Genomic DNA, 24426 nt, shown 5'->3' with positions numbered 1-24426 from the left:
GAAATAAGCTTTTTGTGCGTATGTTACATTTCTGAGATCTTTAATTTCAGCTCATGAAACACTTTACATGTTGCATTTATAGTTTTGTTCAGTATAGTATGATATGTTACGTTTGGTATGGTTACATGAGACAGAAGGTTACTTAAGGCAAAAACTAAAGGAGGGTGATTGGTCAGGCATATAACGCGAACATCTAGCAACCCAAAGGTTGTGTGTTCAAATCTCATGATGGAAAACTTTTGCATTTCAGCTAATTAGCAACTTTTCAACTACTTGCTACTTTTTAGCTACTTTGCAAATACATAGCATGTTAGCTAACCCTTCCCCTAACCCTAACCTTAACCCTTTTAGCTAACCATTCCCCTAACCCTAACCCTAACCTTAACCCTTAACCTAACCTTAAAGCTAATCACTAGCTAACGTTAGCCAGCTAGCTAATGTTAGCATTAGCCTCCTAGCCACCTAGCTAACATTAGCCACAACAAATTGGAATTCATAACATATCATACGTTTAGCAAATTCATAACATCTTGTACATTTTGTAAATTCATAACACATCATACAAATTGTAATTCAGAACATATAATACGAAATGGATGATGGACATCCACAAATTAATACATACCATACGAAAAGTAACATATCATCCTAAATGGAGTGAAATGTATTTATGTACAGAATCATATGAAATGCTCTGAGACCAGTTTGGGAAGTAGTATAGTGATCCATTTTACAACCACAGATCAAAAACATATCAGATGGCATTGACCTAGAAAGAATGCACTTTTATACCTTCCAGCATGTGCCACTGCCTGTAGCCAAAACAGATAATAAATGCCTCACACTGCATCCCTGCAATAATTGTAAACTAGAGTAATGCTATTTCATCTCCAAGCCACCTAGGCAATTCATTTACCTACAGTTATTGCGACTTCAGAAGCCAAGTAAAGGAGTGGTAGAGAGGAAGGCTGTGAGTTGGAGGGTAAAGTCCAGCCCAGCCCACTTCAAGTCGAGTCCTGCACCAGTCTATTTTCTCTCATCACAATCTGTCTCTTCTGATCGTCAGTCAGAGCGTACTGTATTCAATGCAAGACAACTGCGCTAAATAAGAACACATTCTCAGGCAAAGCTAAACTTCTAAAAGGTAGGTCTTTGTAGTTACATTTGTGTAATAGCCTACTTATATTTGTAAGGGGTATTTTTCGTTTTTATATATATTTGAATGATACTTGTTTGGTATTTATTTATTTAACAGATACTATGGTGTTTTAGACAGTTGATCGAAATTCTATAATTTGATGGCATATAATAACTAGGCTAAAGCAAGGACAGGTTTAATTGTCTTATGTTTGAGAAATTCCGCAATGTGTTCGAAAATCCAGATATTTAGTAGCCTATACTTGCCCACTGACAAGTTGATGAAAACAACAGATTTCAGTGTTGTCTTGTTCTTTTTCTGCAATAATAAAAAACGTCAATTACTAATAATTATTTAAAAAACGTAACTTAATTCATACATTTGCATACCCAATCCATAATAATTTTTAAGTCGTGTTTTATCATATGCTATGTTTCAAACAGATAGGCAACAGTGCCTCAAATAAAATAAAATAAAATTGTATTTGCACATGCTTCGTAAACAACAGGTGTAGACTAACAGTGAAATGCTTAGTCACGAGTCATTTTTCCAAAAATGCAGAGTTAAAGATAAAAAAAAATAAAAAAATAGAAATAGTGGGACAAGGAATAAATACACAGTGCATAACGAATAACAATAACGAGTCAAAATAACATGGCTATAGACAGGGAGTACCAGTACCGAGTCGATGTGCAAGGGTAAGAGGTCATTGAGGTAGCTGTGTATGTATAGGTATGGTTAAAGTGACTGGGCAACAGGATAGATAATAGACAGTAAATAAACTGTAGCAGAAGCCTATGTGGTGAGTGTGAAAGTGTGTGTATGTGTGTGTGTGTGTGTGTGTGTGTGTGTGTGTGTGTGTGTGTGTGTGTGGCATCAATATGCATGTGTGCATAGTGTAGTTTGTGTGTGTGTGTGTATGTGTGTTTTGGGGGGTCAGTGTAAGTATGTGTGATTGTATGGGTAGAGTCCAGTGTGTGTGTGTATAGAGTCAGTGCAGGAGATTTAGTGCAAAAAAGTGTTTGTGTGTGTTGGGGTGTGTATGTGTGTGAGCTGGAAGATAAAGATAAATATGCTAAAGATAAATATGAATTAGTGACATAATATGCCAAGTTTCTCCAGGTCAAAACACTAATATTAGGAATTCTGTTATTATTTAATTTTAATGGCACCTTAGCTTGGTAATTTCTAATTTGTAACAGACATGTGGAGTAATGTGTTTGCTAGTTTCATACTCAAAAACATTCTATTAGAATGTGAATGAAGACAGGTACTGTTAATTACAAGATTCATGAAGAATGTACTCCCCCCCTTTTTTTATTCTTTTTTTTTGTACATGTGTGTGTTGTTACAGATAAATAGGCTATTATACTGTATTTCAAAACTGTTATTTTCTTTCCAGGTTTCTTGCTTATCTAAGCCATCCAGTGGATTTTCCAGGCAGTGCACAGTTTTGGATATTGCTATCACATTGAAGATTCTTATTACCATCCATTCTTATACTAAATATAAAAAAACTGGACTGATCTATCTGTCAGAAACGACATTCAAAGATAGATTTCCTAAGGAATATACATTCCCCACTTCCAACATATTGAATTATGGACTGCCTAAGAACTATGTGATGCAGAGTGGAAAGCATCTTGTCAGCTAAAAAGAAAGCAACATTCTCAGAATACCAATGGAAGCATCGCATGTCGCTTACACTGTTGTTGCTGCCCCCACTGTGGTTCCAGGGTACCTGCTCCGGATGTTCCACGAGTACCAGAGCAATGCTGTCATCAGAGATCACTACAACTACACAGGCAAACTGAAGGAGAACAAGTACAAGGATGGACTAAAGCCAGAGGCCATAGCCTTCCTGCTGATCTGCTTGCTCATAGTGCTGGAGAATGCTGTGGTGCTGTTGGCTATCTGGAAGAATAAGAAATTCCACCTGCCAATGTACTATCTGTTAGGCAACCTAACACTCTCAGACCTACTAGCAGGCTTCACCTACATGGTGAACATTGTGACTTCAGGGGCCAACACGTTAAAGATGACCCCTGTGCTGTGGTTCCTGAGGGAGGGAGGAGTCTTCATAACGCTGGCCGCCTCCGTCATCAGCCTCCTGGCCATCGCCATTGAGCGCCACGTCACCATGGTGAGGATGAAGCCCTACCGGGGGGCCAAGCGAGGCCGGATGTTTGCCCTGATTGGGGCCAGCTGGGTTCTGTCAGTGTTCCTGGGGGTGCTGCCCGTCCTGGGCTGGAACTGTATGGGCCGTCTGGACCAGTGCTCCACCGTCCTGCCGCTCTTCGCCAAAAGCTACATCCTCTTCTTCATCACTGTGTTCACCGCTGTGCTGCTGGCCATCGTGGTGCTTTATGTGCGCATCTTCTGCACTGTCAAGTCCAACACAAAGCACCTGGGCTCTGGCCCGCAGCGCAAAGGCCTGGCCCGCAAGTCCCAGAAGTACATGGCCCTGCTGAAGACCGTCACCATTGTGCTGGGCGTCTTCATCGTCTGCTGGCTGCCTCTCTTCATCCTCCTCCTGCTGGACTTCTGCTGCCCGGCACGGAGCTGCCAGGTGCTCTTCAAGGCGGACTACTTCCTGGGCATCGCCATGTTCAACTCTCTCCTCAACCCCATCATCTATACCAGGGGTCCCCAAACTTTTTCCCTGTGAGGGCCACATAACTTTTCCCTTCTCTGATGGGGGCCGGTGTCAGTTTGTAACAGAAAAAGTGTGACGATCGTAGGGGAGCTTAAAAAATTTATTGTTTCCAGAAAGCCACACATAACCAAATAACCCTTTCCAGGTTCTTTACAGAAAAAAGTCAGGAAACAAATAATAACACTATTAATGAAATAAATAATAACTAAATAACCCTCTCTGAGTTCTTCACAGAAAAAACAGGAAATAAATAACACTATTTATGAAATAAATAATAACTAAATAACTCTCTCTGGGTTCTTCATAGAAAAAAAGCCATGGAACATTAACTTTCTGTTGTGCCATGCACAATCTTAACAGATAAAAGTTCAGCTCAGTTGTCAGAGCAGAATCTCTCTGACACATATGAGCAGTCTCTTAAAGTTCTTGTGTTCCTTCCTTATAATCCTTTTGTAGGTTCCAGTAGGCTTGTAGACACCGCTGTTTGCAGCTCTCTCTCATCAACTTCCCTGTGAAAACCACAAAGGAAGCAGGTTGAGAAACTGAACTAAGTGATACAGCACCTACACAGCACAATACATTTCACTACCAGTATGGTTGTAAAGATGGATTTTATCCCAGTAGATTTTATTATGATTATATTTGTTTATGCTCAGAATGACTCATTCAAGTCAGAAAAGTGAGCTTACCTATGTATGTTCATCAGTGTGAACTGTGGGCCTGCATCTGGCTGGTGAGAAGTTGAATATCAGGTTCCATTCTAGTTACAGCTAGTCTCAAGCACTGATGCAAATGTTCATCTGTCAATCTTGATCTCATCAGAGTTTTCAGCAGTTTCATGCGAGAAAAGGTTTTCTCGCAGATATACGTGCTGCCAAAAACTGTGGACATTTTCATTGCGTGTTTTTTTGATGTTTGGATATGTGTCGTTTGGGAGGGCGGCATAGAAGTCAATGAGACTGTTGGGCTTGAATCGTCTTTCAGAACATCACAGTTCTGTAACTCAGCCAACTCAAACTGATATGAAGGCTGGGCTTCATCAATGTCGGCAACAAAGGGGTTCTGAAAAAGACGGATTTCTTTTGCATGAACATGTAGTTCACTGAATCGCACACCGAACTCCGCCTTCAGCATTTCCAGTGCTTCCACGCACTTTTCAGCTGGGAACGGGACGCTGGGTTCTCTGTCGACAGGTTTTGGGTAGCAGGAAGATGGACGAAGTTGCGCTTTTCACTTGTTCCAAAAGCAGCGCTAATTTCACCTCAAATGCTTTTATGTGTGAATACATGTCGCAAATGAGTTTCCCCTCGCCTTGTAGCTGCAAGTTAAGGCTGTTAAGTATTTCTGTCACGTCTGTTAAAAATGCGAGGTGCCATTTCCATTCTGGGTCGATCAGCTCTGGGACCGTTTTGTCTTTTAAATGAAGAAATGCGTTAATTTCGGGTAGCAGCTCGTAAAACGCCTCAAAACTCTGCCCCGGCTCAGCCATCGGACCTCTGTGTAGTACAGCACATCTCCGTGCGTAGACTCCAGTTCAGACAGGAATTCTTGGAACTGCCTGTGTTTAAGTCCCTTTGCTCTGATGAAGTTTATGCCCGACACCACAACCTTCATTACAGAATCCCACGTCAACACTTTGCAGCACAGTGCTTGCTGGTGAATTAGGCAGTGGACTCGTAGCGGGGCGGTGAGACCCCTTTTTCCAACTCCCGGTTCATGCGTCCTATTAGACCGCGAAGTTTCGCCCACCATGCTAGGAGCCCCGTCAGTCGTGATGCTAGCTAGCTTTGACCAGTCCAGGTCCAACTTCTCCATGGTTTGGCACACTTTGTCAAAAATATCCTCTCCCCGTTGTAGTCCCTTTGAGACTTTGGAGGGCTGCCAGCTCCTCGCATATCTCAAAGTTTGCGCTAACTCCACGAATAAAAATGAGCAGTTGCGCTGTGTCTTGCACGTCCGTGCTCTCATCCAGTGCTAATGAAAAAAAGTCAAATTCTTTCGTCTTCTGCTGCAGCTGGGCATATACATTACTCCCGATTTCTTCAACGCGTCTGGTGATTGTACTCGCACGACAGACTTACGGCATTAAATGCATCTTTCTTCTCGGGACACACCTCCTCCGCGACAGCATCCATACATTTCTTAACAAACTCTCCGTCAGTGAAAGGCTTACCGCTGCTTGCTATCAGTTTAGCAACCCGAAAGCTGGCCCGAACGGATGCCTGGTTCAGCTGAGCTTGGCGTACAAATGTATTCTGCTGAGATAGTAGTCCACTTTTTAGCTTTGAGAGTTTGTCTGCTCGTATTTGGCCTTGCAAGCTATCGTACTTGTCTTTGTGACGGGATTCATAGTGTCGGCGAAGATTGTATTCTTTGAATACCGCCACCGTCTCTTGACAGATGAGACAAACAGCCTTTTCTTTGCATTGAACAAAAAAATAATCGTTTGTCCACTGCAGGTTAAATACCCTGCATTCTGAATCAATTTTTCTCTTACCTAACCTTTTCGCCATTATTCCGTTCTCTCTTTGACAGGGCCTAGGATTTTTTTTCTGGAGGCCAAATAGGAAAAAAATCCGATAGCGTCTCTGGTATTGTTCAGAGGGCCGGGCCAAATGTGCTGACGGGCCGTATCCGGCCCGCGGGCCGTAGTTTGGTGACCACTGATCTATACCCTGACCAGTAAGGACATGAGGAGGGCCATCCTGAGGCTGCTGTGTCGACGCTGCCTCCTCACCAAGGATGGCCAGGTGAAGAAGATAGGGGTGCCCTTCCTGGAGTGTAGTACCAGTAAGACTGAGGCGCCCTCCCATAGGCTGGAGGGCTTGGAGACCACAGTCTCCTCTGCCAACTTCACCCCTTCCACTATTAAAGCCATCTACCCCAGGATGTCAAAGACATGACTTGTCCATGACGGCCCAATGTGACTCAAAAATAATAATGGAGTTTGGTCCAATTACAGTAAGAGCAGAGTTCTGGATACCCACTTGACTGGACCGCTCTACGGCCCCATCTTACAGCTGTGAGACTACTACATGTTACGTATGGGTTGTAAATGGAACTAGAAGCAGAGAGGAAGTAATACTCCTCCTCTCACCTCAATGGTAGAGAACGTCAGCGGAACCCACCATTGTCCTATGTTTGGCCTTCCTCCCCTGGCCTGGCATTTTCCTCCTGGACAGATAAGCTGGAGGTTTCCGCTTAAAGACTGGTCGGTCTATTGTAAGCAAGTCAAACCTCAGTCACAGCGTTAGAGAAATAAATACCTTGTTGGTTTTTACTCTTCAGTGCCAAGCATTTAACGGATTAATATGCTGTTCTCATACTGTGAAATTCATTTTCTTGTATGCTGAGATACAGTATATCTTTCATACGTTAAAAATCTTCCATAATCCAAACTGCAGAAAAACCCTCCTGAAGGGTAGAGGTCCCCAGACCAACATTAGAGGCTTGGTGGCTTAAAGACACACAGAGAATGTCACATTGATGCCTCTTCTGGTTTGCACATCTTTGGAGGTCTCTAAAACATGTGGTCCTCTGTAGCTCAGCTGGTAGAGCACGGTGCTTGTAACGCCAAGGTAGTGGGTTCAATCCACGGGACCACCCATACACAAAAATGTATGCACGCACGACTGTAAGTCGCTTTGGATAAAAGCGTCTGCTAAATGGCATATTATAAAACACATGTAGCAGCAGACATGATTGTGAGCAATAAAAATAACAGATTAGGCTTATTGACGACTCTGGTTTTGTGGACTCAAAAGTATGGAAATCATATGCGAACCACAGCTGTTCACAAAAACAGTACAAGCTGGAGAAAATCCCTCTTATGCAATGATGTGTTAAGTCTATCTTCTGTAAACAGTGGTTAATAGAAATTAGTCAAAGACAAAACACAAATGCTTGGGGTTCCATGTATAAAGTTTCATTGTGACAGCAGTGATGTTTGAAAAGCAAGCAATTCAAATCTGATTTCACATTGTATATAAATGTACAAATGAAAATATTTATATTTCTGTCTTACCGTACTATACAGGATATTGTGTAAATAAAATGAACTATAGTTTCTGTATTTTGTTTATTCTGAAATAAACTTAATTTATTAGGCCACTGCCAATGTTTTATATGTACATTCAAACAAATAAATGTGAACAATATCTACAAAAACATAATTTTTGGTCATTGTTTTGCAGAATAAACATCCATATAAATAACATTGAATATAGTCATTTCCTCTCACCATATCTTTGTGAAGCCAGAGGCCTCGTGTGAGAATATTAGTGTGTCAATGTGGTGAGTGAGATGTTTCAGATCTTTCACAGGAAGCTTACCCTCCCATCATCCACCAGTGATAAAAGGCGTTGACCTAAGAAACGATGTACTGTATGTCACAATAAAATGTAAATGTCTGATTGATGCTGAAGTTATTGAAGTAAACACACAAGCACACACAACAAACCCCCCACTTGGCCCACAGTGAACCAAATCCATACCACAAGCAACCACCCAAGAAAGCATGCACTTGTGGCAACAGAGAAAGGGCAGCAGTCATTGGGGACAATATACTTGATGCCCCGTTTCCAGTAAGATTATAAACAAGAAACCACCAGCTGACGAGGTTACACGAGTTGAGATCCAAACGAAACCTGTCCCCCGCCTTGTATCAAACCAACTACTCACCACATGCTACACTGGCAGAAACCTACCTAAGCAATGACAATAAAATATGACTCATTTACAAAACGTGTGGGGCGTGCAATGAAGAGTAATGATAAGGTTTGCATAAATTGTGTGAGAGCAAAAAACATACCTTTTCCATTCAAGACTAGAAAGACAATTATCTTTTTATTCAACCAAAACACTAGTCAATTGTGCATCCCCCTTGCCTTAGACATGGAAAGCCCATGGAGGAATAGCATTTACCATGAATAACAGTTACCATTTCAGAAAATCTCACAACAAAGTTTGCAAAAAAAAGTTAATGTTTGTTTTATTGCTGCAATGCAGTCCAGAAAACTGTCTGTTACATAAGCACACCTTCACATTGGACATTTATTGCATTAAAAAGGTGAGCAGCACCCAACTTTTCAGTACAGTAATTTCAGTACTGTATCAAAAAGCAGTGGGCTTGCAATGACACCTATTGGCAGAACATATAGTCTTAATAAAAATAATAATGTCTATGGTGAAAGTAGATTAAAAAAATAAAAGCAAGGGTTATAGGTTACTACCCAAATAAGTATTCTAGGGAATGTGATGTTTAGGAAAACTGCTTTATTAATTATAACAAAATGTCATGCAAGTCAATACCAACAATAGGAATACAATCTTAGTATAAAACAAATGTATTACAACACATAAATACAACAGACAATCCAACTACAGGACAAACAACTACTGGACAGTTGTGGCAACTTTCCTTTGATCTCTTCTACCATTCAGTGCTGACAAAGTTCCACAGCTCATCACTGACTGAACACCGAGACCGCACAGAGGTGTCTATGTTGATGGGTGTGGCCAGGTCAGCGCCATAGTGCACTGCAAAGGTTTAAAGTACAGTCAAACATTAGTTAACACAACCAAAACCCACATCAACCAGCCATTAAACAAGAATTCCACATTTGTGACTGTTGTCAAAGGGTGTTGGAAAAAGATATGCAGTGACAAATACCTCCTCTCAGAATGTGTGGCTCCGTGTCATACTCCCACTTGATCTTGGTCACCTTGTGGTACAACTGGGCCACGTATCTGCAGAATGAACAGTTTATGTCAAGTTGCACCATGCTGTTCATGATGTGAGATCAATGCTCACCGATTATCAGGGTTTAGTGTGGTGGGCTCTTGTGTGGTGTTGTGTTGGAGTGATTATTTCAGTATGACTGTTAGTCCCACTCACATGGCTGATGGGATGACCTCAGTGGTGTCATCATCAACCTCCTGCTGCAGGGTCTGCAGCTCCTGCTCTGAGTCACGCAGATTCTCCAGCTCCCTCTGCAGGAACCTGAGGAACAGGTCAAGGAAACCAACATGGGGAGAATCTCAACTAGATGCGCTCGACTCCTCAACGCCATCCTCTCCTTACCTGATTTAAAAAAAGGTGAAAGGTAATCGAGGAGCGGAGGCGAGGAAACGTGGAAACAAATGTGCTTGTATTAAATTTACATTTTAGTCAGTTAGCAGACGCTTTAGTCCAGAGCGACTTACAATAGTGAGTGTATACTTTTTTTCCATACTGGTCCCCCGTGGGAATCAAACCCAAAACCCTGGCGTTGCAAGCGCCATGCTCTACCAACTGAGCCACACAGGACCAGTTGACTCCTTGTCCACTCGTACTTAATCAGGCAAATTATGTTTACAGGGGTGGAATTCCAAAATAAGTATAACGTGATAAAAACACATTTAGCTAGTTGTACAAGACATTCCATAGATAAAAGTAGCGTATCATTTTTAAATGTATGCATGCATTTCTCTTTCGAGAAAACAGCTGATTCAAAGGTGTTGTGGCAGATTTTAACACCCTTCCGCGCTAGTAACAGGGATGATACTCTTGTGCATCCTCTGGCGAAGTAGGTAATCGAGGAGGTGAGCATACTCCCCCGTTCGCCTAACAACAAATTGACACTCTCCTAGACCACTGACTCGACCACTTATTGGTTTCCGGGTCACGGAGGAGAGGAGGACGGAGTCGTCAAGGAGAGGACAGACTTTTCCCCAATTGAGAATCTCCCACAGAAATCCTAGCCTCCTAAAATAGTGTTGTTTTATACAATCAACAACAGCATATGACTGACATAAATCAAATCAATCAGTCAACATCTCTTCTCAGATAGTCACTACAGTTACAGGCACACAATAATGATTATTGTTCAATTAATATAATAGTTCAATTTAAATGTTTACATGCTTTGCAAGAAGAACGATTTCCATAATAATCCTGATTACATGGACACATCTACACAGGCTACCTGATGGTACTTTGATAAATGCAGAAAATCGCATTTCAAAATAAACGTTCTACCATAGCGACTACGTTATTTTTGGGCAACGTATTTGATTCTGAGCTGAGAAATAAAGTTTGCTTGTGAAAACTATTTCTAAGATGCATACTTTCAGTTTTTCCGAACTTACTTAACTCATGCATAAAGGAGGCTTGCTCTGCTGGGACATGCGCAAATAAAATACACCTGTGGATCGCCTGTTTAAATGTCCTTATAATTCGAAAGATTTCTCATGAAACCAGGTGTTTTAATAAGAGTTTATTGATGCATCTGTGTGTCAAGCTAAGTAACATAATAAAAAAATCCCCATCAAAACCCGTCAATTTAAGCATGGGCTGCGTCTCAATCAAACAAACTAATATGACCCCACTATGGAAAGGGGAGACACTCACGATGGTGTTCACCGTTTTGCTCGTCTGAAGGTAACCCATACAAACGAATGGAAGTATGGAGGTAGTTTTGTGCCAACAAAAATAAGGGGTTAAATATGTGTCCAATAAAACAAAACAAAATCCTGAACTTTCTTATATTTATGAATGTGTTATTCAATGCGTTTCTATGGGCTATAGTAGTAAAGGCCAAATTCAATATTTTATCAAATAATTGTTTTCTATTTCTGGGGATATCTAAAGGGGTCCTAAAATTCTAAATCAAATAGATAAATGATCTTACAATAATTCCATATGTTAGCTTAGAACCCCCTCCAACGGCTTAGACTTTCGCAGGTTAATCGGCGAATGCTTACTTCAATTTTCACCTTACGCTGAATAAGATAAGCAGAGTAAGGTGTTAAAATGACTATTGCCATACTCTGCCTACTGCCATAATTAGTGTATTATTAAATTACTAGTGTGCATATAAACTGAAAACTCAAAATACTTTCAACAATGGATGGCAGCCTGGTCAGCCTGCTGCTACAGACATCCTCAAGGTAGAATGTTGACTGCTCCCTATATGTATTATCTGGGTAACACAGCATTCATGTGCGCTTTTGAGAGCACCAATTGCAGTACATGAAGGACTTGTTCTGTGTAGAGACAGAGCATGACTGGGTGAAGGATACTGTAGTTCTGAGTCCATGTCCTGGCTTTTTGCTGTACACTGCTGCAGCTCCTGCTCCAGGCTGTCCAGCTCCCGCTCTGCCTGGCTCTTCTGCTCCTCCATGTCCAGCAGCTTCTGGCTTGCCTTGTCCTCACACTGAACTACATCTGAGGACAATGGCGATAGAGATTAGGCTTGGAACAAATATCTTGACAGCATGGAAATAAAGTAAGTTATCATATGACAAGATCTACAATTTCATTATTTTTCCTTACCGTTTAACATCTGTGTGATGGTTTTCTTCGTGTCCCAGTGTTGCTCAAAGAAACACTGCTGTTTTTCTCTCACTATTCTCAATTTATCGTCAGCTTTGCTGCTTTTCAGTATTTGGACCATCGCCTCTCCCGTGTCCATAAAGTCCTGAAACCCGTTGCTCTGAGACATGGTGACACGTGTTTTCTGTGGAAAATGTTAGTAGAAATGTAATTTAATACATTTCTGCATTAGAGTAGACCGGCTAGTGCATCAACACCACTTAAATGGTTTGCTGGCTACGGTCAACAAAATCCAATGCAATGTCTAGCTAACGTTAGCTGCAGACGCTCTTGCTTGAAAACATTAGCAGTCAACTTTAATGTCCAGACCCTCTAACAACGACTGTCACGAACATCTTAATTATATACGTTTAGAAAGTTGTACAATAACGAGCACTGACTTACCGTGCTTTGCCGAATGTAAACAGTTCAACTGCGAGTTTTGGTTCACTTCACTCGTTTTCGTAATTCAAAGTTGTACAGCGAACGCGCGCGCTTTCATGAGGTGCCAGAGAATGTGCCTGATGGAATTTTTGTTTCCAAACAAAAACCTTAATTACAGGAGAAATGTAAAGTATTTATTCACATAAACAATATAACATATATTAAGTAGACGCCTACAATTGAAAATATCAACTTAATAGAAAACGCCACAAATATCCAGCGTTCTGATTGGCTATATCCACATGGGGGCGCCAATGTCATGAGTGGAATATTTATTTTAAACCATGGAACCTGATGGACCCACGGAGTTTCATTTTCATTACACGAACCACGTACACTGCAGTGGTTCCCAAACTTTTTCGGTTACTGTACCAACAACTGAATTTTGCTCTGCCCGGAGTACCCCCTCATGTGCATTTTAGCAGTAGGCCTATGGTCTTTTCTTCTCAAGTACCCCCTGTGGATAGGCCAAGTACCCATATGGGTCCTAGTACCCCTGGTTGGGAACCAATGACTTACAGTATACATACTCTCTTTGATGGAACTTCGGTTGTGTGGTGAAATAGGTAGCCTAATCCCCTTTCAGTCCGAAGAGGTTATTTCTGGACAAAATGTGTGCATTTTAGGGAACCATTTTTTCCTCAAGAACAGGTCAGAGACCAAAAACAACAGATAATCGGAGTACACAAAATGTACTACAATTGTGTTGCAGTTTGCGAAATACAGTCAAGTAAATAACAATTGTTCCAAGAGTTGTTCAAGCTGATCTGATAGTTTCCAGGAATAAAATACACAATTGAAAGCAGTTCACCTGGAGGGGCGCTCAGAAAAATAGCAGAAACTGGCAACTATCAGTGCCAATGCTATTGTAAGCTCATTCAATTTTGATTTATTAAGAACCATACTGTTCTCTGGTCCATTTATATTGTGCAATTTGTCACTTTACCAACCGTTCTCCACAAACCACAAAAATATAAGGGGAAATAAATCATAATGGTGCCGTTCTCTCCCTCACTCCTTGCTCCCTTGCTTCTCAGTCTTCTCTTGAGCTTTTCGTTTCTGCCTGCCAAGCTGCCTGAAGTGCAGCCTCTTGGGATTCAGTCCATAGGCCTTAAGTCTCTGCCCGCTGAACTCTCGCCCACCCATTTTCACCCTGAAGGGCCCCTTCCCCGACATGAGGCGGCTTCCTGGGTGCCTGTGTTTCTTCTTGGGCAATTTTGGCCTTTCAGTCCTTGTGTTGGCAGTCTCCTGAGTGGTAGCAACGGTTTCCTCCTCCAGTTTAATGTTCTTGGATTTGGGTACCAGGAACTCCTCTTCCTCTGCCTGGTCTCCTGCCTCTCTCAGTACCTGGACTACCATCCCCTCAGCAGAGTCCAATGTAGAGCTTTCCAGACTGGGTCCAGCCTCATCATCCTCCAGATCCTTGTCATCCTTCTCTGCATTCTTCATCCTGTCTCTTCTCTTCTTACCCACTTTGGTCTTGCCCTCTGCTTGTTCTTTGTCCTTCCTGCAAGAAAAGATTAGCACAAATTGGTCAGTTATGATGATTCAGTTTTCAGATTTATTGGAGAACATAATCTGCATATGGTAGAATACTCACTCAGCATAGAAAGAGTTCAAGACTTCTTTCTTTTTGTTCACATTTCGTGATTTGATTTTGTAGTTCTGCAAATCACTCATCTCCTCCTTGTCAGACCTGAAAAAGAGATGAAGAAAAAAATAGAAAAGGACTAATCTGAAAGGCCATTTTCCCCCATAGGTAGCTGATTAGTAAAAGGCCTACTGTTTTGAGACCAGGTTCAGCACCTGAACATGCAGGTCTTCTTTAGCGAGGCCCAGCGGTTCAGCTCTTTCTCATCTGCTCCCAGGATCTAAGGAGGGAGGCACAAGTTACTTTCTGTAATAGTAACATATTCATACAGCCACTTTAAACAAAGACGCTAAATCCACAGAAATTACTTCAAACCTAATTTGTGCAGATAAGGCTCCATGCAAGTTGATAACTCAGTGCATACAATCATTGCCCTTTCTAGCGTTCTGTCTCCTCATGCTCATCTGCTCAGAGAGAAGATTAACTGAGTCATTCCCTGGTCAGAGCCATCCCCGGAGGGTGACAATACCAGGTCAGTCACATCTCAGGTCATCAGTGCAGGACTCTTGGTCTGTACAGTACAACTTGTACAGTGTCTTGCGAAAGTATTCACCCCCTTGGCATTTTTCCTATTTTGATGCCTTACAACCTGGAATTAAAATGGATTTTTTGGGGGTTTGTATCATTTGATTTACACAACATGCCTACCACTTTGAAGATGCAAAATATTTTTTATTGTGTAACAAACAAGAAATAAGACAAAAAAAACAGTAAACTTGAGCGTGCATAGCTATTCACCCCTCCAAAGTCAATACTCGAGCCACCTTTTGCAGCAATTACAGCTGCAATCTCTTGGGGTACGTCTCTATAAGCTTGGCACATCTAGCCACTGGGATTTCTGACAATTCTTCAAGGCAAAACTGCTCCAGCTCCTTCAAGTTGGATAGGTTCCGCTGGTGTACAGCAATCTTTAAGTCATACCACAGATTCTCAATTGGATTGAGGTCTGGGCTTTGACTAGGCCATTCCAAGACATTTAAATGTTTCCCCTTAAACCACTTGAGTGTTGCTTTAGCAGTATGCTTAGGGTCGTCGTCCTGCTGGAAGGTGAAACTCCATCCCAGTCTCAAATCTCTGGAAGACCGAAACAGGTTTCCCCTCAATCATTTCCCTGTATTTAGCACCATCCATCATTCCTTCAATTCTGACCAGTTTCCCAGTCCCTGCCGATGAAAAACATCCCCACAGCATGATGCTGCCACCACCATGCTTCACTGTGGGGATGGTGTTTAATTTTTAATATTTTCTTGGGGCGATGAGAGGTGTTGGGTTTGCGCCAGACATAGCATTTTCCTTGATGGCCAAAAAGCTCAATTTTGGTCTCATCTGACCAGAGTACCTTCTTCCATATGTTTGGGGAGTCTCCCACATGCCTTTTGGCGAACACCAAACGTGTTTGCTTATTTTTTTCTTTAAGCAATGGCTTTTTTCTGGCCACTCTTCCGTAAAGCCCAGCTCTGTGGAGTGTACGGCTTAAAGTGGTCCTATGGACAGATACTCCAATCTTTGCAGCCTTCAGGGTTATCTTTGGTCTCTTTGTTGCCTCTCTGATTAATGCCCTCCTTGCCTGGTCCGTGAGTTTTGGTGGGTGGCCCTCTCTTGGCAGGTTTGTTGTGGTGCCATATTCTTTCCATTTTTTTAAATAATGGATTTAAAATGGTGCTCTGTGGGATGTTCAAATTTCTGATATTTTTTTATAACCCAACCCTGATCTGTACTTCTCCACAACTTTTTCCCTGACCTGTTTGGAGAGCTCCTTGGTCTTCATGGTGAAGCTTGCTTGGTGGTGCCCCTTGCTTATTGGTGTTGCAGACTCTGGGGCCTTTCAGAACAGGTGTATATATACACTGAGCTCATGTGACAGATCATGTGACACTTAAATAAATTCCACCTGTGTGCAATCTAACTAATTATGTGACTTCTGAAGGTAATTGGTTGCACCAGATCTTATTTAGGGGCTTCATAGCAAAGGGGGTGAATATACAGTGGGGAAAAAAAGTATTTAGTCAGCCACCAATTGTGCAAGTTCTCCCACTTAAAAAGATGAGAGAGGCCTGTAATTTCATCATAGGTACACGTCAACTATGACAGACAAATGAGAAGAAAAAAATCCAGAAAATCACATTGTAGGATTTTTAATGAATTTATTTGCAAATTATGGTGGAAAATAAGTATTTGGTCAACAACAAAAGTTTCTCAATACTTTGTTATATACCCTTTGTTGGCAATGACACAGGTCAAACGTTTTCTGTAAGTCTTCACAAGGTTTTCACACACTGTTGCTGGTATTTTGGCCCATTCCTCCATGCAGATCTCCTCTAGAGCAGTGATGTTTTGGGGCTGTCGCTGGGCAACATGGACTTTCAACTCCCTCCAAAGATTTCCTATGGGGTTGAGATCTGACCATATGACATTCTCCCAATCCTCTTCTGGATCATCCAAATGCACTCTAGCAAACTTCAGACGGGCCTGGACATGTACTGGCTTAAGCAGGGGGACACGTCTGGCACTGCAGGATTTGAGTCCCTGGCGGCGTAGTGTGTTACTGATGGTAGGCTTTGTTACTTTGGTCCCAGCTCTCTGCAGGTCATTCACTAGGTCCCCCTGTGTGGTTCTGGGATTTTTGCTCACTGTTCTTGTGATCATTTTGACTCACCGGGGTGAGATCTTGCGTGGAGCCCCAGATCGAGGGAGATTATCAGTGGTCTTGTATGTCTTCCATTTCCCTAATAATTGCTCCCACAGTTGATTTCTTCAAACCAAGCTGCTTACCTATTGCAGATTCAGTCTTCCCAGCCTGGTGCAGGTCTACAATTTTGTTTCTGGTGTCCTTTGACAGCTCTTTGGTCTTGGCCATAGTGGAGATTTGGAGTGTGACTGTTTGAGGTTGTGGACAGGTATCATTTATACTGATAACAAGTTCAAACAGGTGCCATTAATACAGGTAATGAGTGGAGGACAGAGGAGCCTCTTAAAGAAGAAGTTACAGGTCTGTGAGAGCCAGAAATCATGCTTGTTTGTAGGTGACCAAATACTTATTTTCCACCCTAATTTGCAAAGCCTATTCCCCCTCAGGAGACTAAAAAGATTTGGCATGGGTCCTCAGATCCTCAAAAAATTCTACAGCTGCACCATCGAGAGCATCCTGACTGGTTGCATCACCGCCTGGTATGGCAACTGCTTGGCCTCTGACCGCAAGGCACTACAGAGGGTAGTGCGTACGGCCCAGTACATCACTGGGGCTAAGCTCCCTGCCATCCAGGACCTCTATACCAGGCGGTGTCAGAGGAAGGCCCTCAAAATTGTCAAAGACTCCAGCCACCCTAGTCATAGACTGTTCTCTCTGCTACCGTACGACTAGCGGTACCGGGAGTGCCAAGTCTAGGTCCAAAAGACTTCTCAACAGCTTCTACCCCCAAGCCATAAGACTCCTGAACAGCTAATCATGGCTACCCGGACTATTTGCACTGCCCCCACCCCCATCCTTTTTACGCTGCTGCTACTCTGTTAAGTATTTATGCATAGTCACTTTAACTCTACCCACATGTACATATTACCTCAACTACCTCAACTAGCCGGTGCCCCGCACATTGACTCTGCAACGGTACCCCCTGTATATATAGCCTCCCTACTGTCACTTTATTTTACTGTATATATAGCCTCCCTACTGTCACTTTATTTTACTTCTGCTCTTTTTTTCTCAACACTTTTTTGTTGTTGTTGTTTTATTCTTACTTTTTTTGTTTAAAATAAATGCACTGTCGGTTAAGGGCTGTAAGTAAGCATTTCACTGCAATGTCTGCACCTGTTGTATTCGGCGCATGTGACCAATAACATTTGATTTGATTTGATTTGATTTGAAATAAATTCATTAAAAATCCTACAATGTGATTTTCTGGATTTTTTTTCTCTCAATTTGTCTGTCATAGTTGACGTGTACCTATGATGAAAATTACAGGCCTCTCATCTTTTTAAGTGGGAGAACAATTGGTGGCTGACTAAATACTTTTTTCCCCCACTGTATATGCACGCACCACTTTTCCATTATTTATTTATTTGAATTTTTTGAAACAAGTTCTTTTTTTCATTTCGCTTCACCAATTTGGACTATTTTGTGTATTTACATTTAAGTCATTTAGCAGACGCTCTTATCCAGAGCGACTTACAAATTATGTCCATTACATGAAATCCAAATAAAAATCAATTTCAATTACAGGTTGTAATGCAACAAAATAGGGAAAACGCCAAGGGGGATGAATACTTTTGCAAGGCACTGTATAACACAACCCAGGGTTGTGGTCAATTCTATTTCAATTCCAGTCAACTAAAAAAATTTACCAAACTCCAATTCAAATTCAACATTTTCCTCATTGAAAAAGGATGGAAAAAAATTGGAATTTTAGTGTACTTCCTGAATTGACTGGAATTGACCCCAACCCTGAGACAACCTAGTACGAACTAGAGCTCCCAGTCTCACCTCGTCAGTGGACAGGCCAAAGTCATTGGCCAGGACTTGCCTGTAGCGAAACCTGCAGGGGATGTCATCTATGATGTCCTCATAGTCCAGCTTATAGTATTCGTCCAGGTACTGCTCAAAGGACTTCTCCTCTGAAACACACAAAGGATGGATGCATGAAAGAGCATTCAGTCTCAATATCTGTATACTATATCGAACAGAATCTAAAAGGGTAAGGAAAATAATCCAAGGTTCATGGTGCTGAACCTCCTGAGACTCACGGGGGTCAAACACAGGCTTGTTTTGGGTGATGACCTCAGCAAAATGAGACTTCTTTCTCTTCTTTCCCATCAGCGGGGCATCCTCCTTCTTCATCTTCCTCTTCTCCTTTTTCTTCTGCTTCTTGGAGGTGCTTGGCTGACTGGGATCATAGTCCGCATCCATCTGGTCAAGTGAGAGTTCAGATGAGTGAGTCACAGCCTGACTATCTCCAACATCAACAAGACCTTTATTTCTGACTAGCCTCCCCTAAACTCGTTTTTGAAGGTCTGTGCTGGGTCAATGCTGAAGTGATGATCATGTTAGAGGAACTCACAATAAAATCTGGATCTTCACAGTTTGGCTGGTCATACTCTTCTCCTTCATGCTCCTCCTCACCACCATATTCCTCATCTCCACCCTCTCCTGTCCATGTGTCCCAGTTCCAGTGTTCTGCAGGACAGAGAAAGCTCCCTTATTACAATGCCACTGATTCTAAGGTATTCGATTCTACGAGAGAATAAAGTCAGCAACAAGTGACTTACCACCCTCCAGCTCTTCAACTTCAAACTGGGGCTTCTCCCCCTCTTCCTCTCCATAATATTCATCACCAAAGAATTTCTGAAAAAAGAGAAATACAGGGAGAATAAGATGAGTGTCTTTTTATTTAGAATCTGTTTATTTTCTTGAGCTGTGCGAGTAGTCACCTGCATGAGCTGGTCATGCTGCTGGGGGTCAAAGTCTCCCTCCAGGTCCACCTGACTGAAGGCCAGCTGCTCATTGCCTGTCAGCTCCTGCAGCCGCCGCAGCTTCTCCATAATCTCATTACGCTTCAGGTTCTTCAGCTGCTTCAGCTGCTCATGCTTCTGCTCCTTCTCCTGCAGGGGCCAGAAGAGTGACAGGTGGGTTAGTTGGGAGAGTGGGGGAAATGAGGAAGGGATGGAGTGATGGATAAGATGAACTAAAAGATGGAGAGTAAAGTGAGTCTGACCTTTTTCTTCCTATCCTTCACTTCCTCCCTTTTGAGCTTCCTGCGCTCGTCTTTGGAGCGGACAGATGTGGCAATGGTACGGGGGTAAGTCTTGATCTGTAAGTAACAATAAGAGACTATGAGACCAGGGTACATACACTACACCACACAAACAGACGTGTGTGTGTGTAGACAGACGGGAAAGTCCACCTTCTGGGCATCAGGCTCCTCAAAGCGGAAGTTGTAGTGTCTTTCAAAGTCCTCCTGGCGCTCCAAGAACGACTCCCCATCCTCTTCTGAGTCCTCCACGTCATCATTCACCACCTCGTCATAGCTGGGGATCCTGCACACAGCCATGCCAGATTAGTACACAGTCAGAGTGGTGCTGAGCACTGCTCTATGATTACAATTGAAAGCATTCATGAGCAAAACAAAAAAATTTATAGACATAAAATAAATTGTGTAAATAACTGTCACCTGTCCTCGTCATCTTTCTCCATGTAGCCCTTATTCAGGACAAAGTCCCTAAGGAAACACTCCTTCTCATCCAGCTCTGGGTCGTTCCAATAGTCCCTCAGGTATTTCTGTCTCAACACACAGCACATACTTCAGTCACAGCAAGTCATTACATATCTCTCTCTAGCCCTCTAATCCAACAGTCTCTCCATCACTCACCATGTCCTGCACCTCTTCTGGGCCCTCCAGCTCTGCCTGGCCTTTCAGCCAGTCCACATAATCCTCTTCCTCTTTATCCTGTTGGGTAGAAAGATATAACAGGTTAGAGGAATAGAACATTTATCTCTGCGGTGCTTTATACTGTAAGATAAGACAAAGTCGGGCACCGGTTCCCACGCTGACCTTCTCTTCCTGTGTTTTGGTCCTCCTCTTCAGCAGCTGAAAGTCGTTCTCCGCTTCAATGCCCTCCTCATCACTGTCCTGTATGAACTTACGGAAGCTGGAGGAAGCATGACAGTGTTTATGTTACAAAGACAGGTATAAACAACACAAATGAATAAGTTGTTTTTTAGGACTAAGGGCACAGTGATTGAGAGAACTGAACCCTTACCTCTCTTTCAATTCTCTCTGCTCCTGGATGTAACTTGGAGATGCAGCTCTCTGTCAAAAAAATCAAAGGCAAACAATAAATGACTTCTCATTACATACCTCCATGTAAATGTATCATTACATACAATGTATCATAACATACCTCTCTCCTCTTTGCAGCCTCTTCATCATCACTCTCCTCATCCTCCTCATCCTCATATTTACTGGGAATTAGACAAATTGTTATTATCAAACCATTTGCCCAAAAATGAGACACAAAGAAAGATATGCATAGTAGGAAAACTGCAGCTCACTCACCCTCCCCTTTCCAAGATAACTTTTCGCTCATAATCTTTCAGATACATCGGTTTCTCCGTTTTCTTTGATGTTGAAGGCTGGGCATCATCACCAATGGATGCATCTGATTAAGAAAGAAAAGTTGAGACATGAAAGACACCTCTTAAACAAACAAGCAACACAGAATCAAAGTGTCATACCATAATCAGTTGCAGCAACAACAAGAACCGCTGACTGATGACATACCTTCCACTGTGTAGAACTTTGCATCAGTCTGATAGATCTTAGGATCTTTCTTCTTCAGCAGAGACAATGTTCTGTAGAAGTCCCTTTCAACTTTGGGGTCAAGTTCCTAAGAAGACACACATTAGCCTGCATTGGAATTACAAATATACAGGTCAAGGACACAAAGGTAGGGCCAAAAACACCGACAAACCATAAACAGAACACCACGGTAGTGTTGACATTGTGAACTTTACATTTTATAGCTAGGCTAATTAGCTACAGTAATAGTACTTACCACCTCGCTATCATCATCGGACTCTGAACCAGACTCACTCTCGTCAGCTTGGTCGCTATATTTGTCTTTCACTGAAATAAATCAATGTTGAACATGACAAGCCATTCAATGTAATGCAAGCATTCCCCCAGGAAAACAAGACAGAACTAGATTGCTAGCTAGCTGAACATGCTAGCGACCAGGTTATAACCAAACATGTAGCGGTGGCTAAGTTATCTAATTATACGTTCAGAAGTTAAATTAAATAAGTTACAGAATAAGATTACTTTCAAGTGAGAATAGGATCAAAAGTTAGCAAGCTAGTTGAAAAGAAGGATAACTTTAGCTAACATGGGCTAAACGGCTGGCTAGCTAGCCATCTAGCTTGCTAGCTAACATGCTTGGGAAGTTACACTTACGCCTTTGTAACTCTTCTTTTTGCCTATATTTCTCATATTTCTCTGCAAATTTAGAATTAATCTTGAAATCCGATATGCCTGACATGATTACTTGTGAACTGGATAATATTTATCGGAAAAATAAATTCAGGGAAATGTGTTCATGATGCGAATATCCACAGCGCATGTATAGAACTACCACGTGGTTTCCTGAGAAGAGGGTCAGAGTTCCAAACGAGGATCAACCAATCATAGGTTTAGAAAATATGTAAATGTTATTAGCAAATACATTTGTTGCCAATATAAAATGAATTTTTGTATATATACAAAATATTGATTTGCAAATATTTATTATAACTATATTGCCAATTCAAATTAAGGGTCCTAGTTTGAGAGCATTGATGGCCTTGCCTTTTGTGTTAGTATGAATATTAGTATAATTTATGTTGAGTAATAATCTCCAACATAGTAGCAATGTGTGTCATATACAATGGTAATCTACTCTGTAAACATCTAATGTTTTTGTGTTGTCTGTGTGTGTAGTATGGTGTAGTAGCCCATCACAATGATGTTTTTGGAATGTGACTCAGTAGCACAGCTGGGGGCGCTCTAACACAAAATGTCAATATGTATAGGCCCATATGCACCATGCTGCTCCATCCCTATGGTTTTTAAAAGATCATAAGGTGCCCAGACAGTGAAAGTACAGGAGATAATGTCAACTGGGAGAATGATTTACACAATACTGATGAATGTATGGTAAAAACATTAATTAATTATTCCAGTTATCTGACTCAGAAAGAACAGGTCAAAGACACCAGTTTACTCACCCTGTTTTCAATTGGAATTATCGAGACAACTATTCATTATTTATACTACATCAATATAATGTTCTAGCGACTGGAACGAGCTGCAAAAAACAGTCAAAATAGACAGTTTTATCTCCATCTCTTCTTTCAAAGACTCAATCATGGGCACTCTTACTGACAGCTGTGGCTGCTTCGCGTGATGTATTGTTGTCTCTACCTTCTTGCCTTTGTGCTGTAGTATGAAAAATGTATGCACTCACTAACTGTAAGTCGCTCTGGATAAGAGCGTCTGCTAAATGACAACAAAAAAAATCTAAAATCTAAAATGTTGTCTGTGCCCAATAATGTTTGTACCATGTTTTGTGCAGCTGCCATGTTGTTGTCATGTGGTGTTGCTACCATGCTGTATTGTTCTTCTTCTTGTTGTTGTTGTTGTTCTTCTTCTGTGGGTTTTATGGCAGACTACATCCAAAAGGTGTATTGCCGCCATTAACTGGACAGTTTGAAACCAAAAATAAAATAAAAATAAATCCATACGTAAGTGATTCTAACAATCCACCCTAATAAAAATAGTACATTGCCAAAACAAACAAAACTCCCACTTCTTCCTTCTTTTAGTTCTCCATATCTCCCTTCTCAGGCTCTAGGACCTGAGAAGGTGGTATGTATTTTGCTAATATTCCATGTAACTCCTTTGCTGTGAAATCTTTCAGCCCCAGGAACCGCTCCTACGCAATCACAATGATTTAAATCTTCCTAGATCTTTTCTCCACCTTGGCAGTGCCATTTATCCCCATTGCTATAAAGGCCACAAAGTCCACCTTTTCAACCTTTAAAATGTCAGGATCCTCTTGATGTAAGAGAACCCCTGCAGCCTGCAGTGAAGGCCTTTCCACTCCCATGGACTGTACTGGTGCAACATTCAAAACCCTCAACCCTTTTCACAGCTTCCCCATATGAAATGCTCTGTACAACCCTGACTTTGGCCACCTCATTCTCTTTTACCCTTGTCGTGCATTCAGAAGACGTGGCTTCATGAGTCCCACCGCAATTACATGTCACATTTTCTTCACTTTTATAACACATAATACATTTATGATATTTTCCCCACCTTGTACTTCTCGGCTTCTCCCTTCTGCAAACACTTTCTACATGACCAAAAGCTTTACAATGTTCACACTGCATTGTTCTTGGGATGAATGCTCTAACTCTGTAGTTAATATACCCTAACCGCACTTCATTAGGGAGAGACTCCATTTCAAAAAACAAAAGAACAGATAAACCCTCCACTTTTTCCCCATTCACCACTCGATTCATCCGACGTGCTTCAATTACTCCAGGAATATTTTTCATCTCTTCCAAATCAACTTCCCACGAAACGCCAGATATAACCCTAAGGGGTGCCCTGTTCCGAAGCGACACACACAACACTTCAAATGTATCAAATCGATTA

General features: G+C 41.8%; 3 protein-coding genes and 1 non-coding gene across 4 annotated transcripts; 1 reads left to right on the top strand and 3 right to left on the bottom strand.

Moving 5' to 3' along the window:
- The first annotated feature begins 1048 nt into the window (after positions 1-1048).
- Positions 1049-7394, top strand: LOC121569459 (sphingosine 1-phosphate receptor 1-like). The gene is made up of 3 exons (XM_045221269.1): positions 1049-1144; positions 2541-3778; positions 6469-7394. The coding sequence occupies exons 2-3, from the start codon at positions 2820-2822 to the stop codon at positions 6695-6697; spliced, it is 1188 nt and encodes a 395-aa protein (XP_045077204.1). The 5' UTR covers positions 1049-1144; positions 2541-2819; the 3' UTR covers positions 6698-7394.
- A 1373-nt stretch (positions 7395-8767) lies between these two features.
- Positions 8768-13002, bottom strand: LOC121569460 (kinetochore protein Spc24). The gene is made up of 6 exons (XM_041880436.1): positions 12553-13002; positions 12109-12292; positions 11856-12000; positions 9691-9795; positions 9466-9542; positions 8768-9332 (listed from the first exon to the last, which is right to left on the bottom strand). The coding sequence occupies exons 2-6, from the start codon at positions 12275-12277 to the stop codon at positions 9226-9228; spliced, it is 603 nt and encodes a 200-aa protein (XP_041736370.1). The 5' UTR covers positions 12278-12292; positions 12553-13002; the 3' UTR covers positions 8768-9225.
- Positions 13003-13026: 24 nt separating this feature from the next.
- LOC121569458 (protein KRI1 homolog) lies at positions 13027-22342 on the bottom strand. Its single transcript, XM_041880434.1, has 19 exons — positions 22186-22342; positions 21788-21858; positions 21514-21619; positions 21289-21391; positions 21134-21194; positions 20993-21042; positions 20785-20881; positions 20602-20679; positions 20404-20510; positions 20137-20269; positions 19948-20043; positions 19664-19834; positions 19502-19577; positions 19294-19409; positions 18980-19142; positions 18720-18850; positions 14398-14462; positions 14192-14287; positions 13027-14098 (listed from the first exon to the last, which is right to left on the bottom strand). Exons 1-19 carry the CDS (start codon positions 22268-22270, stop codon positions 13603-13605), a joined length of 2301 nt encoding a protein of 766 aa, XP_041736368.1. The 5' UTR covers positions 22271-22342; the 3' UTR covers positions 13027-13602.
- Positions 14647-14743, bottom strand: LOC121570813. Its single transcript, XR_006001553.1, has one exon. It is a non-coding gene; the product is annotated as a Z30 small nucleolar RNA (small nucleolar RNA).
- Positions 22343-24426: the final 2084 nt, after the last annotated feature.

This window comes from Coregonus clupeaformis, chromosome 7 (assembly GCF_020615455.1).
Source record: "Coregonus clupeaformis isolate EN_2021a chromosome 7, ASM2061545v1, whole genome shotgun sequence".
Taxonomy (NCBI): Eukaryota; Metazoa; Chordata; class Actinopteri; order Salmoniformes; family Salmonidae; genus Coregonus; species Coregonus clupeaformis.
The sequence above is the reverse complement of the archived record's forward strand: the minus strand, read 5'-3'. Positions and strand labels throughout refer to the sequence as shown.

Bases quoted from the DNA above. Each gene is read 5' to 3' on its own strand.
- LOC121569458 (XM_041880434.1), bottom strand. From the start codon at position 22,270: ATGTCAGGCATATCGGATTTCAAGATTAATTCTAAATTTGCAGAGAAA. The intron at 19,578-19,663 runs GTGACTACTCGC...CTCTTTTTTCAG, and splicing joins AGCATGACCAGCTCATGCAG to AAATTCTTTGGTGATGAATA. The intron at 18,851-18,979 runs GTGAGTCTCAGG...TGTGTGTTTCAG, and splicing joins CAAGCCTGTGTTTGACCCCC to AGGAGAAGTCCTTTGAGCAG.
- LOC121569460 (XM_041880436.1), bottom strand. From the start codon at position 12,277: ATGTCTCAGAGCAACGGGTTTCAGGACTTTATGGACACGGGAGAGGCG. The intron at 12,001-12,108 runs GTAAGGAAAAAT...CATTGTCCTCAG, and splicing joins CATCACACAGATGTTAAACG to ATGTAGTTCAGTGTGAGGAC. The intron at 9,796-11,855 runs GTATCCTTCACC...CCTGTTCCTCAG, and splicing joins GACATGGACTCAGAACTACA to GTTCCTGCAGAGGGAGCTGG.
- LOC121569459 (XM_045221269.1), top strand. From the start codon at position 2,820: ATGGAAGCATCGCATGTCGCTTACACTGTTGTTGCTGCCCCCACTGTG. The intron at 3,779-6,468 runs CAGGGGTCCCCA...ACTGATCTATAC, and splicing joins CTCAACCCCATCATCTATAC to CCTGACCAGTAAGGACATGA.